The sequence below is a fragment of the Terrapene carolina genome, unplaced genomic scaffold (assembly GCF_002925995.2).
Source record: "Terrapene carolina triunguis isolate 2854851 unplaced genomic scaffold, T_m_triunguis-2.0 Scaffold629, whole genome shotgun sequence".
NCBI lineage: Eukaryota > Metazoa > Chordata > Testudines > Emydidae > Terrapene > Terrapene triunguis.
In genome coordinates, this window is record NW_020664980.1 from 18,268,127 (window position 1) to 18,291,079 (window position 22,953).

Consider the following 22,953-nt stretch of genomic DNA (forward strand, 5'->3'; position numbering starts at 1 on the left):
GCAACATATGACTGTTACAGTCTGGACAGCAATTCTTTTAAAGTTTATGCTACTCTTTGTACAATGTTAATACTAGGTGACTATGGAGCAATTTTCAGAAAGCTGGAATTTCAGATTGGAAGGCTAATCCCTTAAAAGTGACAGGGAAATTATTCATGGCTTTATTTTAAATCAAGTGTCTGTTTCTCACAGCCAAGACAAGAATCACAAGTACCCACTATGAAGTATGTATTTTAAGAGACAAGAATTAGAGGAAAAACTTGTACTTTATAAGCATGTAACTACACCTCTACCCCGATATAACATGGGTTCGCATATAGCGTGGTAACCCCGGGGCTCCGGCAGTGGGGCTCGGGCAGCGATTTAAAGGGCCGGGGCTCTGGCTGCTGTGGGGAGCCCCGGGCCCTTTAAATCACTGTTGGAGCCCTGTTGCCACTACCCCAGGGCTCCAGCAGCGGGGCTCGGGTGGTGATTTAAAGGGCCCAGGGCTCCCCACGTCCAGAGCCCCGGGCTCTCTAAATCTCTGCTAGAGCCCTGCCGCCGCTACCCTGATATAACGGGGTTTCACCTACAATGCGGTAGGGATTTTTGGCTCCCGAGGACCGCATTATATTGGGGTAGAGGTGTACTAGTATTTGACAGTGAAAGATTGAGTAGGCAAATCAGGTTATTTGCAGATGCCTGTCAACCCTGGCAAACGTTAGAACATATTACACTGAGGTCCTGGAAATGTAATTTCTATCATAGCTGATTAACAAGCAGCCTACTAGTTTGGTGGCCAAAAGTAGCCCGTGCTCAGGCACTACAAAGGAGCTTCAATGGCCCTGCGGAAGATTCCCGTGGCACAGGAGCAGAATGGGACCAACATAAGCAACCCTACATAGAGAGGGGGTGTACCTATAGTACTGAGCAATGCAGGGGACTCTGGGAAGCTCTGTAACTTGTGCGCAGCCCCTGCAGGTTCTCTAAACTTATACCAACCCCCAAAGTCCAGAATACATAAGGTGACAAGCTGCTTTTGCCCATCCTCCCTCTGGGCATAGTCTCCAGAGCTGTTGGGTTCAGAAGATTAAGCTAAAAATTGGTCCTGGGTGTTTTAATATCCCCCTTCCCCCACGTTTTTCCACTGGTTTTACAAACTACTGTTTGCAATACTACAACTGCAAAGCCTCAGAAACAACGGTGAGGTCACAACTACTGGATTAAGTTATCACTGAATAATTCATGCTCAAGTCAGCAACTATCACAAGTGATGGCAAAGGATGACGAGGACGTCATGTTAAAATCAGGTTAGGGCAAAACTCCAATCTGGTATAAGCAGATTCATCTTCCTTGACCTTCAATGGAGTTGCATCTACTTACAACAGGTCTAAAATGGGGCCAATTTTTTTGCCCCGATTTTTGTTTCTGGAATAGGCTCTAGATTTCCACAGAAGCCAGCTCCTTAAAAATAAAATTAAAAAAGGGTGATTCTTGTTTTTTCCAGCTTTCAATTAAACCAGATTATAATCAAAATATGCAGCCCAACACGACTACAACTGTCCCCATTTGCTGAGGTTGGCATAGGCAATTTGCCTCAGAGGCACTTTCCAAAAAAAGATTACCAGCGGCATTAACATTTCTCCTAATTCCAGCGAGTTCTCTCCAGCATATATTGCACACTACTATTCTCAGCTGTAGCTGCTTATTATTCTAGCAGCATGTTGTTAATACCTTCCAAATTGTTCCATAGCCACACATGAGGAGTTATGCCCTTGATTTGCATAGGGAATTGGTAGAAACATGGTGTGAGCAATGCTCCTTGAAGAGTTTGTACTAGAATATTTTTTCTCAAGGCCAAAACAGTACTGCATTGACTAGTAAACACAGATTTGAAAGACAAAGGGAGTCAGTGAGGCAGCCCCAAAAAAATCACTTACTTTCAAATCTTTACAGTGATTATAAAAACAATCTTATTAGCGCACTTATAATGGCCGAGAAAGTGGTAAGGAGAATAGACAAAAACAAACACTTGAGTAGCTTTTCCTTTGAGCTTGCATATGGCATTAAAACAACCTCAAGATATTGAAGTGTCCTTAACACAAGTGCCAAAGAAGAAAGAAGAGTTGACAGTACATTTATGTCGTCACTGCACCTCAAGTGTTAGCTGTTGATATAGCTTTTAAAAACAGTTGGAGGTTTAAGATGGGTTTATTGGTAAGCTACAAAAAAACAATGTTGGATTTCAGGCTTTTTTTGCACTACTTTATGACGTACAGAAATGACCATCTTCCCAAAAAACCCTGCTGCCTTATGTGGTTGATTTTGTATTACCACCACAGAAATGTGAAGAGTGTCAAGTCTGGTCTTCCCCAGTCTTGGGGGAAGGCATCTCAGATTTGCCTTGTGAGCTTTCATACTTAAATGAAGAGCACTGAATCTTGGACAAAAACATCTTTTCAACTAAATGCGTTAGGCATGGAGGTTAAATAGGTGTTAAGAAAAAACAAAATTCCCAAGTTTCAGATGGGCCTGGTCTGCAGTAGGGAATTTTACCAAAAAATTCCCCACCAGTGTTACTGCATTGGGGGACAGTGCTGGTGGGAGTCCTAGTGTAGAGTAGAGATCTGGCAAATGCTAGAGCTTTTACCACTGTGCCATTTTGACCTGCCCTAAGCAGAGTTAGGCAACATGGCAGTGAGAACACCAGTGGCTGCAGGATGATCATCCACACTAGTTGTCCCACCATTTCTACCACATTTGGGGCTCAGCTAGCAGTAGCAACAACAGGAAGTTTGTAGGATAAATGGTTAGCCTAGACAAAGCTGTAAAGATTTCGAGGGCGAGATCAGATCAGAATATTAAGGGAAAAAAAGAAAATTCCTTTTCACAAAAACCTTTCAGGGCTTCTTTATATACAACACAGCAGTAAAAACAGAGTGCACGCCAATTCCCTCCCCCACCCCTTTTACAGGTCACTTTTAAAACACTGCCTGCTCAGCAAGGGGCCAAGCAAAAGCTTCATGTTTAGAACCAGACACGTAATTCTGAAGTTTTCAAAGCAAGTCCATGTAGGTCAGAGTGCCTTACACGCACGTGTGGCAGAACCCATTTTTAAAAACAGCAAGAGGACATGGATTGTTTTCATTGGAGAGGCAGCCTATCTTCATATTCTGCATAGAAACTGCAGTCTCAGTCAATTCTCCATTTCCTCATGATACAAGAAACTTCATTATTCCCAGTCACTTTGCATTTTGCTGGGCCAACATATGCAGCTTGGGACTTATGTCTGGCAGAACTGGAGCACTCCATAGGGACTGGTGTTCATTCCGGTCTCTCTCTGCAGCCAAGGAGTATATAATAACCCATGTTATCAAGCTCCAAATGGGGTCTGTAGCACAGCTGGGGTTTGTACACGGGTGCTGGTTGAAAAATTTGACAAGAGTTACTCTGCCTGACAAAAGCCAGGAAATTCCTTTTTAAAATTGTCTGAAAGCTTCCCCATGTTTCAGTCTGTTCTGATTTGCAGTAAGCCAATTTTGAAGTCTCTCTTTCAACCGACTTGCATAACTGACATTAATGAAAGTTACACACATCGATGGGAAAATGGATGCCTTTGCTAGGAGTGAATTTCCAAACTGATGTTTATGTGTATACAAAGTTGCTAATGCATTTTAATATTCCAGAAGTGTAAGTTATTCATAGTTTATTCTTGGTTTCATGTTTTTTCTTGGATCTCTCATTTCCAACTCAAGATAAGTTATACTTACAAACTGCCACTTTTCTACACAGGGCATTATTATATACACCAGAATTACTGCAATTGTTTTTGTGGGTGCAATTTGCTTTCCAAGAGCAGCTTATTTCCGATTTAGCAACTAGAACATCCATCCGACAGAGGCCTTGGTTTTTATCCAATAAAACCGTGGGTTAGGCAAACTGGAGATCAAGCAAGTTGCACAAGTTTAGTGATCAACCAGGATTAGAATCCAGGTCATTGCTCTAACTGCTAGTCCATGCTGTCTTGCAATGTACGTTAAATAAGTGGAAGAGGACATTGCTAAGAAAACACAATATGGAATGATAGGAAAGCACAATTCACTCCCCAAAACTGAGCCATGGAAGACATTTTGCAATGACTGCTTTTTCAGACCACAAAATATAAAGTAATACCACAATCAGAGCCAATGAACCTGTTATGATCAGTGTACAGCCTACCTGGACAAGCTCTCGGTATGCAGATTTCGCAAGATTATATGGTACTAGAAGATTCGATGCCAGAAAATAGAGCACTTCCAAGCCAGTGAAAATCATGGCAAATTTGTTGATGATGACAATGGTTTCCAGAGGGACGAGGCAGAGCCGTGCCAGCAGAGGGAGCATGTGAGCAGAAAAGAGCCAGATCTGCTTGGTTTTCATGACGCAGGAGCAGAGGGTGCATACCACCAGCTGACCTGAAAACATGACAAAGTATTTTATAGCAAGCTGTTCACCTCCTCCAGGAAACACACATCTTAATTTAGCTTTCCAGTAAAGCATCTAACAATATCCAGTACTACCATGACAGTTCTGTTAACTACAGCACACCTGTTATGAAACTGGATTTTCCTGCATCTTCAGAGGTTCACACATGATATCACCCTCAGAGTGCAAGCTGGATACCATCTCGCTGTGTGTCGCAATAAGACGTTTTATCAGAGAAAAGGCTGACATACTAAGTATGGCTTCTATCTGCTCAATGAAAGGAAGGACCTTGGAACAAGCCCTATGACCATTGGGCAAATCATCTCTTCATCCCTCCTGTTAGCTTCACCCATATATGTACATACGGCTGAGAGTTTCTGAAGCCCAACCATGCTGTCATTTCTTTCTGAGATAGGAGGAAGAGAAGGAGTGGCTGGGGGGCTATCCGGAGATCACTCTCAGGCCGCTCAGTCTGATGGCAGAGCAGAGAGCAGTGGCTGCTGGCTGGGCACCCAGCTCTGAAGGCAGCACCGCTGCCAGCAGCAGCATAGAAGTAAGTGTGGCATGGTATGGCATCGCCACCCTCACTTCTCCACTGCTGCTGGCAGCGGCACTGCCTTCAGAGCTGGGCAGCAGGAGAGCAGCGGCTGCTGGCCTGGTACCCAGCTCTGAAGGCAGGCGCCACCCCCAGCAGGAGCACAGAAGTAAGAGTGGCATGGACTATTCCAGGGGTAGGCAACCTTCGGCACGCAAGCTGATTTTCAGTGGTACTCACACTGTCCAGGTCCTGGCCACTGGTTTGGGGGGGGGAGGGAGACGGACTCTGCATTTTAATTTAATTTGAAATGAAGCTTCTTAAACATTTTAAAAACCTTATTTACTTTACATACAACAATAGTTTAGTTCTATATTATAGACTTATAGAAAGAGACCTTCCAAAAACGTTACAATGTATTACTGGCACGCAAAACCTTAAATTAGAGTGAATAAATGAAGACTCGGCACACCACTTCTGAAAGGTTGCCAACTCCTGGACTATTCATTGCTGTGGGTAAAATGTGCGCAGCAAGTCCCCCACCCCACCCCAAAGCTCCTCTTGCACCTCCGAAATGCCTCCCAGTTTGAGAACCTCTGGTCTAGAGAACACTTAGTCCTGCCTCATTGCAGGGAACTGGCCTAGATGATCTATTGAGGTCCCTACCAGTACACCATTCCTAGGATTCTATGGTTTGCACACACCTCTCAAGCAGACATGCCAAACCTGCGGGGGGGGGGGAAATAAATCAGAAATTGGGCTTGTTTTTGGGCTTAATTGGCTTGTGAGTTGCTTGTTGGCTTTGTTTTTGGCTTGTAGCTTCTTTTTTTGGATCGGCTCTCAGCAAGCAGGGGCAAGTAGGGGTGGGGGGGGGGAGAGTCAGGGGTGCACAGCGGGCCCACCACAGTCCCAGACTGCACGCCGGGGGAACTAGTCCCAGAGTGTTGGGGTTCTTAGGGATTGGCTTGTTTCGAAATGGGATTAGCTTGATTTATGGCTTATTGTGAAAGTTGGGGCGCTAATTTACCACGTGAAAGTTGCTCTCAAGCTACACTTTGCACTAGACTCTCAAAGTATATTTCTCAGGAACATAAATATCACATTTCCAGCAAGTAAACTTAGTATATTTGCCCTGTCATGCTGCCTCCCTTCCTTGATTGTGGTTCTGAGAGAATGTTTTTCTTTAAATGGATAAAGGAAACAATGAAGACCCCCAAGTCCCTCCCTCATCATTTTCCTGCTCTCTGTCCATTCCCTGTAACCCACTCTCAGCCTCTGTCCCCAATACATGAAATTTGTTAGCAGATGGGAGAAAAATCTTTGAGGGAGCCCTGGTTCAACTATTGGCAGCACATCACTGTGCATTAACAATTTTCTGCTACTCAGCTGCCTGTACAGTTGGATTTACTCCAGTTACTGTGACTCATAGTAACTAAGGCAACCCAGCTTTGTAGACAAAAGAATACCAAAACTAACACCAATACTTTCTTGGGTATAGGCATGACGTAATTATCTACAGTGAAATTTTGCCACAGCACCAATTTAGTCCCCTTTGGCTTTGTCTACACTAGCACTTTTGTCGGTAAAACTTTTGTCAGTCAGGAGTGTGAAGTAACATCCCCTTGACTAACGTAAGTTTGACAGACAGAAGTGCCAGTGGGGACAGCACCATGTCAGTGGGAGAGTGTCTCCCACCAACATAGCTACCACTACTCGCTGGAGGTGGGTTAAATTATGCCGACAGGAGAGAGTGGCTACATGGGAGACCCTGCAGGAGTGCAGCTGCAGCGGTACAACTGTGCTGCTGTAAGGTCTGTAGTGTAGACATAGCCTTATACTCTTATAAAGAATGTCACTGGATCTCTCATGATTTTGAAGAGCAGGACCACAGATCTAAGTCTCATCTAACAGAAAGTAGTGCAACCACGTTCCTTTACTAATCAACATGCCAAACATGTAGCAAATCAATGTTATGCTAACTCCCTGAGAATACCTAGCAGTCTCCTCTTCCACCTTTGGAATCTAAGCACTGACTGAAAGTTACTTGTCGCAGGAGGGAGGCTGTATGTCACCAAATTAAATAAACGGAGTACTTTATCTCAAGGCTCTGATCTGCTCTCTCAAAACAGTGTCGTGTCATTTGTCTACCCCTTCAGGGAGGATCTGAAAAGATCTATGACAGGACTTTTGATGAAAAGGTACTCCCCATTCCATGTTAAAGATAGAGAGACAGAAAGAACTTGGAAAGACACAGTCAGATTATCATGGGGAGGTGGTATTATGTGATTAAAAACCACTGACAACATAAGGTAATGATATAATTAGTCAAAAGAAAGGCACTTGTTCTGAATGTCAAAACACAGAAGAACAGACTGTGCCAACAAACTGTTAATAACCATCAACAAATCCACTCGCCCACTGGCATTCTGAAAGTTGGAAACCATGGGCTGAGTGATGTACTAGAGCAGTGCTTGTGTACCCTGTCTCCTGCAGAATTTAAGCGCTCTTCTTCAGGGAAGGAGACAGTAGGGAAGAAGGACAGCTGTCTCCTGTGGAGTGCCTGAGCTCTGAGAGCACAAAACCATTTTTCTGCTCCCAAGACTTCTGCACAGTTTTTGCAACCTGAATCGTCTAGCTCATGACCTAATGGAAGACTTGTTGTAAGCAAGCTGACATGGTAAACTTTTCCTCCAAATCATTTCTAATATAGAACTGTCTTTGTTTTAGTCCCTCCTTCCACCTCCCCACAAAAGGCTGATGCCGACAAATTCTCCCTTTCTTCCACATTAATCCATTACAGTTTTTTAACTGTGGTTAAAATAAATACACACTATTGGGGTTACATCTTAAGAAGATTAATGTTGTGGGCAGCATAGTTTCCAAAGCCACTTAGCTGGGAAAATTCCAAAGCTAACATGCTCATGGGATGTCATGTTTATACAAGAGGCAACCCTCAAATTATACTGTTTGCAGCACTAAGGCATATATTAGCAATCTCAGTCAGCAATGGTCAGTCTGAGCCACAGGCCTGCAGGAAGAAATGGCTGTTGAAAGCCCATTTACAAACACTGCAGACATGAGGGCTACAGAAACTTCTATACATAAATAAATTTAAATGTAATTGTAAATTAGATTAGATCATAAACTACTTTGGGGCAGGGACCAGTTTACAGGTTATAACCTATGCACAAAATTAAATGTATACATCCTGGAAGCCTTAACATTCTGTATAAAGCCAGCCTCAGTTCCCATTACACATCTCATACATGGTTTTCCTTTTATAGCAGCCACAAGTAGACAGGAAGCAGTTGAGTCTCCACAGTCAAAGTAGTAAATATAGTAAAAGCTGTTTTATCCAGCATGTTGGAGGTATGAGGGGTGCCAGGAAGTGAAAAATGCCGGTTAACTAAGAGGGAGGGAGTTTGGGGCAGCGGGTTGGGGAGTGGAATCTGGGGGTTTTCATCTCGGGCAGCTTCCCACAAGCGGCGACCTGTCCTGGCTGCTTCTAGGTGGAGGAGCGGCAGGCAGCTCTGTGTGCTGCCTCCGCCGGCAGGTGCCCCCCCCCCCCATGTCCCATTGGCCGCGGTTCCCAGCTAATGGAATCTGTGGAGCTAGCACTCGGGGTGAGGCGGGGCAGCGTGCAGAGCCACGTGCCGCGCCTCTGCCTAGGAGCAGCCGGGACAGGTCACCACTTGCGGTGAGCCGCCTGAGGTGAGCGCCCCCTGGATCAGGTACGCGCCTCCACTCCCCAACCCTGTGCCCCCAAACTCCCTCCCAGAGCCTGCGCGCCGCACTGCACCCTAACCGCCTGCTGGCCCCACGTCAACCGGACTATAAACCAGAATTTCAATGAAGATCAGAAATGCTGGTTTTTAGAGCTTTCCAGTTGGTGAAGTACCAGATAAAACAGCTTTTACTGTAGATGAAATCCTTAGACCTTAGCAAGAGGAATTGAAGAGGGTCTGTCTTAAAAGAGTTTTGACTTTCTATCATTCTATGAACACACGCTGTAAACATTCCTAAGTTCTCCCACTGAAATATGGTAGGGCTCAGTGACCTTAATACCAAAACATGTTCTTTACTGGTCAAAGTTCATCATGGGAAAAATTACAGTGTTAGAAAAAGGGATCTTCATATATGCAAATCACGTCTGCTGTTATGAGTAACACTTTTGAGAAAGAATAGCTCACGAGCCATCAAGTCAAGCTCAGTTAACCTCTGCATTTCAGTCAAAACTAGGGAAATAATATTACTGGCACTCAGAATTTAAAATAGTTTTTTGCACCCTTGCAGGTCCACCTACACAAACTTCTGCATGGTAGAAGACATCTCAATCTCTAGGTATGTCAGCTTCCCTAGCTCTAAATAATGGGAATAATGCTTGCTTAACCCACAGGGCTGTTGAGAACAAATGTTTTTGTTCTGCACTTTTAAAGACAGAAGTATCGATTATGCATACATGCTTGTTAATACTTGGAAGGCATTGTAGAAATTCCATGTGAGGAATTCAAACAGAATTACACTGTTGACTCTAAATCAGAGCCAGCGAGTCAGAGAGCTAGTCTAAGAGCGAGACAGGAAGGGAGGAGAATTAATTTTAGGAAGTGAAACTGTAAGGGTGGCAACTACAGACATACTAGGTTTTATTAACTTAGTCTTGAAGGCAACACAGACCATAGCATTCTCCACTGCTCCAGCCCTGCCTCTGGGCACTGAACCAAGAGACCCTTTGCCCCTAGATGAGATGCTCAGATCTTCCCCCAACACATTCCAGGGAGCCAGAGACAAAAGTAAAAAAAACCATGTACAGTACCAGCATTCTCAGTAAATCAACTGTTTTAAATTAATTGTTATTTCCTGGGCAAATTTTCAGCCACACTAATCTCCTTTATGGAAAAGATTTAAAATCCATCTGTAGGGATACATAAAAAAAACACTCTGCACTTTTGATAGAAGCCTCCAGTGATTGACTCCTCTTGAAGCAACAAAAACGTGCTATCAAAGTCAGAAGGCCACAGCACAGGTTAGCATGCCAAAATCGGTCTTTACAACAACTTAGTAGGTTCATTTTGTTACATGAAAAAGCAAGTGAAACTAAAACTTTTACAATCTAATATTAAGGTAACCAGGCACAGTGAAGATTTTAATTTACAAGCAAAGTTGCAACCCAAGGGAATGTGTTTATTAGTAAAGTTGTAGTAAATGAACCCCCCGAAGATGGAATTACATCATAAGGCTGCATGGATCCAATCCTCTCAATGGAAAAGTACATATCATTATTATTTAAAAACCTATAATGCCAAGAGACACTCAGTCCCAGGAAATTAAAAAAAGGTGCATGCAGAAGAGATCAGGAAGAGAATTAGAAACAAGTCGTTATTCCTGCCACCCCTTAGATGTTTAAACTGCACTTACCTATTAAGGCGGTCATGAAACGATTCATGGAGAGAGGTTCTAAATACATTGGCCCTTCATATCCCGACTCCAGCTCACTCTTAACATAATCCCTAATGAACAAAAACAAAATATTAAGACATCTCTAACCAGCTTGAAAGGAATTTACTTCATATAATATGCACCTTTGCTGCACACTGTATTTAACAGACTGAAGTTACAAGGAAGTTTTGGAAAGAAACCATTTGTTGACTTAAGGACTACTTCACTTTTCAGTGACATCTATTTAAATATTTCTTTTCTGTCCATCACAGTGTTTCTTCTCCCACCTCCACGTCAAGCAGTTTTGTAACTAGAGGGATGAGCAAAAATGTCCTTCCAATTCATCTGCTGGTGAAACTGCTGTCAGCTCTTTTACGAAATGGTCATTGTGCCCTTTAAAAACCTGTCTCTTTAAATGGAAAAGCGTCAAATCATATTTGACTTCAAAAGGACTACTCATGCTTAAAGTTAGGAACCAGCTTAAATGCCTTGCTGCATCACAGCCTAAATTAACAAGTTTACACAGACCTCTCAAAACTTGTATTTTAAATGAGTGGTGCTCAAGTTAAATGAGTGATGGAGTAGTTTTAACTTGGGCATGCAGCCCAGCAAGCAGGGGAGGGTAACAGAAAAGATTTTACAACAAGGTGAACTTCTCTACGTTAACATATTACGTATAATGCACCAGTTTTTGTTTCAGTTGTCATATGACCCTCTCCTCCTATAGTATTCCAGCATTGCTGGTTTGGAATGAAATATTCTACTACATGTCACATGTGGCTGTCTTCAAGAACTCCAACGTAAGAGAATAACTTATTTTCATCATCTGCATGAGTAACTTGCTTCCTTTTTGTGTGGTGAAAGTTAATTTCCTCAGTTTGGTCTATGAAAATCCAAACACTCCCTACCTTGACCAACAAGAATGCATTGCCACCAACTGAAGTATGCATGGAAGGAGAGAGCAGCTGGAAGGAGACATCAGAAGTACATGATTCAAGAGCAACAGACCATTTAGAAAAAGCAGAGGTCAAAGTTCTATGAAACCAGCCAGTTTTTGTTCTTTGTGGAATAACTAGAAGGCAGTCCTCTTTCTCCACCCCACCCCTCATTTCTCCCCATCTCGTCTAATTTCTCTCTTTTTTGTTTTTAAACCTAAGTAACAGCTGAAGTTCATACTTAATGTTAACATTTCAATTTCTATCACAGTGCTTCATAAAAACAAGTAATGAACAGCTGAAATAAACTATGTACATCAGGTTATGTATCTGTGTCACTCTTTGTATTTATTTATTTGCATTGCTCCCTCAGTAGAATATGTATAGTTAAAGGGAAGGGGGACAAATTCATATACCCATATGTAAACACACACTCATCAAATCTAACTCTATTGTCATTGGTGCAGATCAGGGGTTCTCAAGCTGGGGATTGGGACCCCTCAGGGGGTCACGAGGTTATTACATGGGGGGTTGCGAGCTGTCAACCTCCACCCCAAATCCCGCTTTGCCCCCAGCATTTATAATGGTGTTAAATATATTTAAAAAGTGTTTTTAATTTATGGGGGGGGGTCGTATTCAGAGACTTGCTATGTGAAAGGGGTCACCAGTAAAAAAGTTTGAGAGCCACTGGTGTAGATGATCATTTTGGATTATTTAAGAACAGGATAGTGTGCACAAGTCCAATGTAAGTATTCTTCCACTAAAGATGGGGATATGGAACATGGCAGTGCAAATGAAAAGAGAAAATATATTGAAGCTCTGCCTGCTTCACCCCTTAACGGAGATGGGGTAAATGGGCTGCTTGCCCTGGACCCAGTTCTTTGGCTCCACTCCTGCCAGGGAAGGAGGCCTGAGACAATCTTGGCAGGTCTGCATTGCATCTTGCCGGGCAGATCCAGTCTCTCCAACCGTGCTGGTTGGCCAAGGTGACGTCACCTAGACCAACCCTTCATTTTGCCTCTGGCATTTCATGGCCTGCCTTGCTCCCCGAAGCCTGCAGTGGCACCAGCAAATACCTAAAAGAGGAGTAGAGCTGAGAGGACAGTCTTCTCAAAAATCTAAGACAGCCCTGGGATACAACTGGAAACTAAAGACAATTAAACCAAACTGCTAGCCTAAACGTTTGAAATAAAGTTTGCTATTTCCTTCGGAAAAGCTCTGCAGCAAGGAAGACTGGCTGAGCCACCAGGTGCTGGGGAGGCAGAAAAAAAAAACCTGGAGGGAACTTCAGGATGGGGGGCATTCCCTGCGGTCAGTGACTGACAAGTCTGGTTCTGCCCCCCAAGCAGGAGGAAGTGCTCATGGTAACAGATCTGTGGACCTCTGCAGAAAGAATATGAACATTTAGCACGTCCAAATAAAAAGGACATATTGGAACAATACAGCAGTCATTCCAGTCAAAGCAAAAGCAACCTCCTAACAGATATCTCCAAATCAAATGAAAGAGGAAAGTCCTTCCCTTCAACAAAGAATGTGCATGTGACTCAGTGCTAGTTATCCAACACATTCACACTGCTTTAGTGCAACTATGCTCTGGGATTCAAGCTTGTGCCAGTTAAACATGGAGAAATACTCTAGCTCTATCCCTAATTGATAAACAGCTAAGCTTCCACCCTACAATTCACCTTCTCATTTGAAAAAGGTCTCTGGAATTCAGAAGTTAATCTCAAGTAGTAAAACAAACACTTCAAAAATCTGTTCTGTGCATCTGTGACAGCCCTTGCTCAATGCAGATTTTCAAGCATCATAGTACGTGCCAAGTACACCGAAATGGGGCTCTTTAGACAATCTGCATTAAAATACATGAGGATGGAGGAGAAATCTAGAGGATTCTAGAAAGAACATTTGTCCTTCTCTTCCCAACACCAGTTATACACACTTCCTCTTCTCTGCTCAATACTTTTCTTCTTTGAACAGTGGTGCTGTGGGGTGATATGATACCTGTGCCAGTCACCTCTTCAGTCCTCGAAATGTCTCTGGAGAGGAGACTGATTCTTCAAGTGTATATCTTGGGCCCTTGCCTGGCTCTCTCATGGATATCAGTATTGAGGGCAGTGCCAGGTCTCTGGTTCCCTGAGCCACTCCAGTTCTGACTGAGGACTTAGGAGCTCTGTCCTTGTTGGAGTGATGTTTTCCTTCCAGCACTTCCCTTCAGTTCTGGAGCTATATTTGAGCTCTGTCGAGCTGCATGAATCAGTGTCCCCTTTACCTGTGGGAACAGGTGCTGGCTTTGTTGCCTGGGGCTGTCAGCGCTGAAGATTTCATCAAACACAGAGGTGGTCAGTGTCTAAGATGTCAGTGTCAGCTCTACTAGAGTCCTCTTTGCCTTCTTTCTGCTGCCCGATCCTGGGGTATGATTTGCCCTCAAAGGAATGCTGTCCAATGCTGGTTTATCTGGCCTTGTTCTGGTAGTGACCATCACCTCTGGGTTTGAAGTGACCCACGCGGACTGCTCTAGCTGACCATCCCTGGATTTGCAGACCCTGAAGAAAAGGACTTGCATATTCTGCCTAGGGGAGAGCTACGTGTGCTCTGTGTGCATTAGCAATTATCCCCTATAAGGATCAGCCCATGGCAGGACGGGCAGCGTTTGGAATCTACCATTAGGCATGGTGGTTGGTGCAAAGCACCTCGCACCAATGTTCAACAGGGTCACTGATTGGAGATGGGGTTTTTGGAAACATCCTTTGATTGGGAACGTGCAGACAAAAAGTCTCAACAAACCTGATTAAAAAAACAACAATGTAAAGGTCTCTGAAGGGAGTAGCTGGTCAGACACTCACTGGGTTTATTCTCTCTGCTGTGGGTGGTAAGAGGGAACTGAGGAAGGGTTGCAACCCCTATACCCTTTATGTACTCAGATGGGAGAACAAAGCCACAGGACACACGCACAGCCATGACTGACACAGCTATTCAAGAGACTGATCTCAGATGCATGTGCACCTACAATAGATCCACACTGACACATAATGCATCAGATCTCCTTTGAGTCATTTTTCCTACAGGCTCAACTGCAGCAACATTTGAAGGAAAATAATTTATATCATGAGAGCGTAACAGATCTGTAAAGTACTAAATTATAAAATTGTAGCACAATTTTTAAAAAAGTATTTGTGGATGAGTTGAATCCTAATTTCTTATTCAAAAGTAGTGAAACATCAAAGCTGTGATTTTCTTATTACATTAGCAGCACAAGAATAATGATCTTCTGGTACAGATATTTAGGAGAGGCCACGAACAGCTGCAGTGCTATACAAAGATGCTGATTGGACTGAGTGTGTGCACTCAGTTTTGATCAATTAAGGCTTTATTAAGCTGTAGCTTTTACTTCTCAATTGTTCATTCTACCGGAATAGTGTAAAAACAATTATTGTCTTATTAAATGAAATGTCTCATAAGATTTGTGTTAGAAAATTAGGACATAAATATAAAGCTAAAGTCAGATTTCCAGATTTACTGCTGTTGGGAATGCAGTTCTAAAGCCAATCCAGGTTGGAAAGTTAAAAAGAAAGCCACTCACAATCAACTGGCTGCTAGTTTGTCACAGAGGTCACGGATTTTGTGACTTTCCGGGACCTCCTTGACTTCTGCAGCCACCAGTGCGGCTGGCCCGGGGGCTACCTGAGCAGGTTGGTTGCCTTCCGGACCAGCCGCTGCTGGGGAAGTCTTGGGCCACTGCACCTTCTCCCACAGCAGGAATTTGGGTGTGGGAGGAACCTCAGGGCTGGGATTTGGGGCATAAGAGGGGGTGAGGGCTCTGTGCGGCGCTTAACTCAGGGTGGGGGTTCCCCGGAAACAGCAACATCCCTCAGCTCTTAGGCGGCGACATGACCAGGGAGCTGCAGAGCTGGCACTCAGGGCAGAGGCAGCGCGCAGAGCTGCCTGGCCACACCTCCGCCTAGAAGCTGAGGAAGGGGGATGTTGCTGCTTCCGGGGCCCTCCCCAGCACCTGCGGTGCCCCCAGGTCACCCTCCCACCCCAAAATTTAGTCAGGGGTATATAGTACAAGTCATGGGCAGGTCAGGGGCCGTGAATTTTCATTTACTGTCCGTGACCTGTCCATGACTTTTACTAAAAATACCCATGACTGAGACACAGCCTTAGGAATAACCTATATTTCTAAACAAAGGGACAATTCAGATAATGCTTATATTTGACTCATACATTTATATTCTCATACGTGCAAGAAAGGCTCTTCCGTTTTTTACAAAGGTGCTTTGTAGTCAACTGCCATAACACACAGTGGTTATCTGGCCTAATTGTGTCATGCCACTGTCATTTACTTCGGCTAATCTGTCTCCTCAATTAACGTCAAACAATCCCACCAAAAAACAACTCTAGGTTTCATGTCTTGTGTCATATTAAAAACAAATTAAGTTATATCTAACAAATAGTTCCTGCTTGTTATTTCCCCCGCTCATTGGAACCCCATAATTCTCAATGTTGCCAATTGTGGGATAGAACCACAGCACAACAGAAAAACAAGGCGTATGAAATGATGCAGGGTTCCTTTCTTTAACATAAGCACACATCCCAGTGAAATTTCCAGGGAAAGATTGTATAATATGTTTGTGCAAGAGGCTGATGTAACTGTGTATGAAATAGTGGAGCATCTATTTTTCATGAGGGGGCATGTGAATCTGCCTTTCAGGTTAGCTTGGATAGGAACATAAGAATGGCCAGACTGTCTCAGACCAATGGTCCATCTAGCCCAGTGGCCTGTCTTCCAACAGTGGCCAATGCCAGGTGCTTCAGATGGAATGAACAGAACAGGCAATCACTGAGTGACACCCCCCCACCCCGTCATCCACTCCGAGTTTCTGGCAATCAGAGGCTAGGGATGCTCAGCATGGGGTCTCATCACTGACGGTCTTGGCTAATAGCCATTGATGGACCTATCCTCCATCAATTTATCTGGTTCTGTTTTGAACCTCATTATAATTTTGGCCTTCACAACATCCTCTAGCAATGAGTTCCACATGAGTTGACTGTGTTGTGTGAAGAAATACTTCCTTTTGTTTTAAACCTGCTGCCTATTAATTTCATTGGGTGACCCCTGGTTCTTGTTATGGGAAGTGGTAAATAACACTTCCCGATTCACTTTCTCCACACCAGTCACTATTTTATAGACCTCTATCATATCCCCCCTTAGTCGTCTCTTTTGCAAGCTGAAAAGTCACAGTCTTTCTAATCTCTCCTCATACAAAAGCTATTCCATATCCTTAATCTTTTTGTTGCCTTTCTCTGAGCCTTTCCCAATTCTAATATATCTTTTTTGAGATGAAGTGACCAGAACTGCACACAGTATTCAAGGTGCTGGAATACCATGGATTTATATAGCAGCATTATGATATTTTCTGTCCTATTATCTATCCTTTATTATTGCCTTTATTTTACAGACACCCAGGAGTTACCATGATGGTGACTGTTCTTACTAAACACATTACTATGTTTTACACCTTTTGTTTGGCAGTGCATCTCCAAATGCTTTACGAACAGTATTGAATCAATCCTCAATCCCCCTCTTAACATCACCCCACTTTACAGATGGGGAAGCTGAGGCATTAGGAAGTTACATGACTTGCCTAAGGTCACACAAAAATGTGGAAATCTGAAACCAGAGCCAGGAATAAAACCCAGATGTCATGACTTTTAGTCCTGTGCCTTAACCACAAGTTATTCCTGAAGTGGAACAGCAGCACTGGAAACAGAAGTTCTCCAGTGATTCAAAAATTCCAAAAGGCTGAACATTGTCAAGAATGCCAGCTGATGTTAAGTAAATCCTGCTGTTTCACATTTTAAGTTGTCTGTCAACCATGCTGTGTTTGCAGTTCCCCAGCGTTACTTCCTCACCCATCTTAAACAGCATGCCAGCTAATGAACTGCAGTAGATTCAATACCAAGTTATTCAAACCATTTAAAACTAAACTATACTGTTAGAATATGTGAAAATAGTCTAAATACCTGCTTCTTGTAATTTTAGTACATTACGTCTATGAGACAATATAAAAAGCAAGCTGGATGCTCAATAAAGTGACAATATGTACAGTACAGAGCATATTTGTACATTAGTCACACTTCAACTTCATACTGTTCTTTTATTGTAAAAGACCCTGGCTGAATCTGAAAACTTTTTGGGGGGGGGAAGGGGAGCGGGAGGGGGGAGGTCCTAAGAGTGGTGGTCCTCCCATTATTACTGTCATAGGCTGCTGTGGGGAGCCTGCCACCAGTCAAGGATGACTGGACCAAACACCCACCAAAACCAGACCGTACTGCTCCAGGGGAATGGGTAAATTTGCTCAAGAATGTCAGTAAGCCACACTTTAGCTCTGCCAGCAAGCTCAGGACCCCAACATGGCTCTTCATGTGGCTAGACTTTGCTCTACTACTAGACTGTTGATTTGATCCAATTTTATTTTTAAAACGAAGCCTGTTTTCTGTGCAATGCTAGTGAAAGTGAAAAATTAGGGTTGCAGGTTTGTCACAGTGGAGAAAACAGTCAAGGATAGCATGATTTTCCCATTTGTCCAAGCTTTGTGTGCATATGCGTGGGATTTCCCTGCTGTGACAGCTCCTGCTCCAAGAGGCTGGGCTTGCAATGCCCAGACAGAGAGGCGAACTGGGGTGCACAGTGTTGCAACGCTGCTCAAGTTTGGCTTGGCCTGGTCAACCCTCCATCATGACAGGGGAGCCGCCAGGTCAAATTTGAGTGAGAGGCATTGTGATCAGGCGAGCAGGGTTATAGAGCTGCTCAGATTTGGCCCACCTGCCTTAACGGAGGGGCAGCCAGGCCAAACCTGAGTCGCGCGGCAACTCTGTGCACCAGGTCACAACGCCCAGAGCGGGAAGCCAGGCCCAATCCCAGAGGACCGGGCTACTCCGTGATTTTTGATAAAAATGCCCTGGCAAATCTGCAGTCCTAACTACATTTAAATGAAAATCTTGCATATTAACTCGTTATTAGGAATTGTCTAATAAATTTGTGGAGCCGAGTACCAGTACACTAATGGTTCAAACAATACATTTTCATGACTTCTAAATGTCACAATATTCATAAGCTGATATAGTAAAATTCAACAATTACAGTGAAAAAATAATCAGAATTAAATTCCAGTAGGGGACCATGCCCAAGACTGTATATAATTTGAAGTTTATGATCTCTTTCCCCTTTTTTCAGGTTAAAAAACCAACGCTCAAGGCTGCAGAAGTGAAGGCACTCATTCTGAATCTTCTATCTCCACGCCCTCTGGACCAAAAGCCCACCTGCATCTGATGAACACCCGAGAGAGCATGCACATTTAGGACGTCATATTAGCATCCTTACTCTGATTTAAACTCAGGATCTTAAAACAAAGTTAGGCTTCTTTCTCTAGTAAGTAAATACAGTCTTTAAAATACTAGGACAAACATCTGCAAACTACAGCTAGAAAAACTCAGGATTCCCAGGGGAATAATCAGGAAGCTATCCTCCTTCCTTCCCAGGAAATATGAGGCCACAATCCTCTCCCCCACATTCAGAACACCATTAAAGGAAACCCTAACAGCCATGACATCAACACTTTATAACTGCCCCAAAACCTCTATTTAAACTTTCCTTGACAATGAACAGATTTAACCAAAAGGGCAGTTTCAAAGCATTTGCTGGAACAACAATTTTACCACTTAAATAACAAACCTACCATTTTATACAAATCAGTTTAATATGATGTTTTCAAATATTTTCCACCACTGGGCATCAAAAGGATCAGATCCAATTCCACACTTCAGATACTTCTCAGGAAGCCTCCTAACAAGATGATAGTTTTTCAGGCTCCAATCCAAGCCTTTAATCAAAATGAGTTTGTTTTTATTTTGGGCTAAATATATTCAGCAACACCGAAACAATAAATGAAAGATTTACTTTGGTTGGTTGTATCGCCTCCGACCTGTCCACTGCATCTCACTTTACATTTTAGACCCACACGCATTTGGCGTGCTTATTTATTACTGTAAGATTTCTAATCAGAACTACTGATTTATGAAAGTAAAATAATGGACAATATAATTTATGATGAAGAAATTAATATTCCCGTATTAAAAGCTTCCAACGCTATTATTCTACACTTATCCCTCTCTATGGCTCTTTATTCCACATTTTCTCCCTTGTCTAGGCACCAGCAAGTTGAAAGGAACAATAGGTCTTATCCTCCTAGTAAAACATTTGTGAAACTCAAAGAGATGCAAGTACTCTCTCTTCTTGGTCCAACAGAAATCATGTCCATCACAAAAGCAATGTACTTTCATATTGGATGGGGGAGAGACCCCCTGTGATGGCTAGGGAAGACTTATGGGGGATTTTAAAATAAAGGCTTTATGGGCCTGATCCAACTCCCACTGAAGTCAATTAAAAGAGCAAGCCCCACACATCTTCCAACGGAAATGGAGCAGAATCGGTGTTAATCCTGTAACTTCTTTTCAACATTAGGAAAGACAGGATATATTCCAGACAGCTAAATGAAATAAACAGACCTTCCCCTCTGTGTGTGGCTACTACTGGCAAAATATTAATTACATTATTTTTCAGATTTGAAAACCAAGTCATGTGAAAAATTGCACACATTCTTACCTGGAGATCTGGTGCCCAGCATACAGCAGCAGTGCAGTCAGAAAGTACAGGTAGAGCTGAACCAGGTGTTGTCTAGGTAAGGTTAGGAGCACAACACTTAAGATGTAACCTGGAGCAGAAATCAGAAGTTGAAATAAAACCTCTGATGTCTAAGAGTTTTTTTTTTTTTTTTTTTTTTAAAGACATCACTCTCTCTTACTGCAGGATTTTTTTTTTAAATCATGCACCTGGATACAAGAGAGGAAAAACACGTAGTTGTCATACACGCATACAGCTCCATTCACTTCAGTCAAGTTGCATCTACTTATATCAATGGTGAAACTGACCCATGCTATTTTGGCAAAAGAAAGTGACTGCTGAGACATGAAAAAAGACAAGAGAAAGATGTGTGTGTCCAGGCTTCTCTCTTCTCTTGGGCACACGTATTTAAGTGTAGATAAATTTCAGCACTAATATAAGCAAAATGCCTTCATTGTAGGCAATATACATCAGTGAATATATCCATCACATTCACAAAATCATCAAGTTACAACAATGTAAATATTGTAATGCATTACATAGGATACATTTAAAACCTTCCTTTGTATGTTAAGCAAAATTAAACTTGTAAATTACTTCAGTTCTCTCACCATCCATTTTCACATCTGAAATCCCTGCTTAATATCACAATTTGAGACTGAAATGTAGGTTCTTCTCTATACTGCTCGAATTCAGGCAAATTCCCAATTGATACAGTTTCACGCAAGGGCACACTCCAATGGAGCAAATTACATCTTTCCTTGCCTCCACTTGGGGTTTGCACTGCAGCTACTTCAATGGTTGTCTAGCATGTGCGGGAATTGAGAAAAATTCCCAATGAATACAAAGCTTTACTGTTCAAGAACATAGCCTGGCTAGTGAGTAGCTCAAAGCAAAAAAGTTGTTGGCCCTCCTTTTCAAACCTCTTTCCATCAGGATGCCAAAATAAAGCAGACATTGCAAAGCCTGCTTCTTCAGGGATTCAGTGATAAGTATCTAATGTTTGGCAGTCCCTAGTATTTCCCCAAAGAGACTGTAGCGACAGAGAGCAGGAATCCTATGCACACCGCATGGTGTGCAGTTTGTCCTTCGTTTTGAGCTCTCTGCCACAGAGATCCTAATTTCAGAGGTTAATAACTTAAGTGACTGGCACTAAAATCCATTCAGCAAATCTGTCAAGAGTAAAGGATTTCCTAACAGCTAAGAACAAAACATCTTTAGAAGGGCTCATCACACAGATCATAGATATTCAGTAAATGCTATTTGTTTTAAAATATCATCTATCTACTTAGCAAATTCCCTAATTGGTCACAACCTTTTTAACTAGAGTTAACTATCTTACGACATACTCAAAACAGCATAATCAAGAGCATGAAACAGCACTGAGATTCTTGAATAAATATTCTAAGAATATATACGAGTAGTTCAATAACAATTAGCTACTATCAGACAACCTACCAATGTGGTATGTCCCAATATTTAATAGGATGGAATCCCAAACTAAGAAATGTTTATGTAGAAACATTCCAATTCTCCTCAACTGCCAGCTATTTAGTATTTCCAGCCTCCAGTGGTCCATCTCTATAAAGCTCTAGTAAAAGTGCACTCACTGAAAAAAACTGCTGGCAATGAACCCATAGAAAAAACTTCAGATCCATAAAATAGCCAAGCAATCAACAGTCCATTCAGGCATGTAAAACTTCCTTATTCCATTTAAGGGCAGGTAGATAAAACTTATTTGCTCACCAATTTTTTAAAAAAATACATGTATAAATTTACACTTGTCACAGCAGTTTATTATAATTTTCCAAAATTTCCTGAATCTTGCATTAACAACACAAAGCTGTGATAAATTAGACGTTCATCTGAGAATTGCTATTTTTTAAAGTTCAAGGCACGGTTTACTCTCCCTACTGCAAACAGGAATAGGACTATAGTACCACAATTTCCACAAAGCCCCTGGATTTTTTTTTTTCTTTTGAGCTTTAAGTTCAATTAAATACAGCTATTTATGGAGCCTGAGGCCTGGCACCGAAACAGTTTGCTTACAGCAATTAGGATGCTTTAGATGAGCTACATACGTCTAATTAATAAAGCAAACAAATGTTCATGTCTTTATTTCTTGGCTAAATAGAAAAACCACATTTTATCAAGTTTAACTTCTTCTCTATTCTCCACCTCTTCCTCTCTCACCAAACACATGAACAGCAACCACAAGGACTGCTGGGCAACATCATTCCTTAAGGCAGAACATGCATTTAACTGTCCTATGTCACCCCAAGAAGAATTAGCTGGAAGAAGGGTCCTAATATTTGGCATGCCTGGCTTAAATCCCACAGACCAAGCAACAAGTTTTGGCTCTCTTTTGGATACAAAAACTAAGCAGATATGTGCTTCTGTAGCCAATGTTAAGGTCAAAGAGGGGCACACCGGGTTACCAAAATTCAAAGACAGATGTGAAGGTGACTTCAGCTGGAAATGTGTTTATATTGTTTCAAAAGTTGTTTACCTCTGCCACATTAGCAGGTGCCTGCTAGAACTGCCACTTGGTACATGCTTTTGTTATTTACTCAGTATCAAACAACACAATCCAAACAATGTTTAAGGTAACAGTAGCAAACCAGAAACCTACAACAAGCCTTCCTGGATCTCAAATGCTCTGTGGACTTGAGGTGACAAAAAGGTGGCAAAGCTCTCTAGTCTCATTCGCTTAATTCCTCCAATTCGCAATTAGAGGTTAACACTTTCAGTGGTGCTGGCCAGTTAAGCTACTACTGTACCACTCTAAGACCAGTATCTCCTTCTCCAAGTCTCACTTTAAACCCTCCCTTTTCACTTGAGCCCATGATTCACCCTAAATCCCACAAGCTTTTCCCTTCACCTTGGGGTGCAGTCTTCCTTTGCAGTAACTACTTCAAGAA

At 42.6% G+C, this 22,953-nt stretch overlaps 1 protein-coding gene across 1 annotated transcript in view; it reads right to left on the bottom strand.

Annotated features, from left to right (window-relative positions):
* RNF145 (ring finger protein 145) overlaps positions 1-22,953 on the bottom strand; it is a 48,962-nt gene that overhangs the window by 13,811 nt on the left and 12,198 nt on the right. Inside the window, exons 2-4 of the mRNA XM_026659419.2 lie at positions 20,015-20,123; positions 10,394-10,485; positions 4,198-4,433 (exon numbers count right to left, since the gene is read on the bottom strand). Coding sequence (XP_026515204.1) covers positions 4,198-4,433; positions 10,394-10,485; positions 20,015-20,123 — 437 coding nt within the window. The remainder of the gene's footprint in view (positions 1-4,197; positions 4,434-10,393; positions 10,486-20,014; positions 20,124-22,953) is intronic.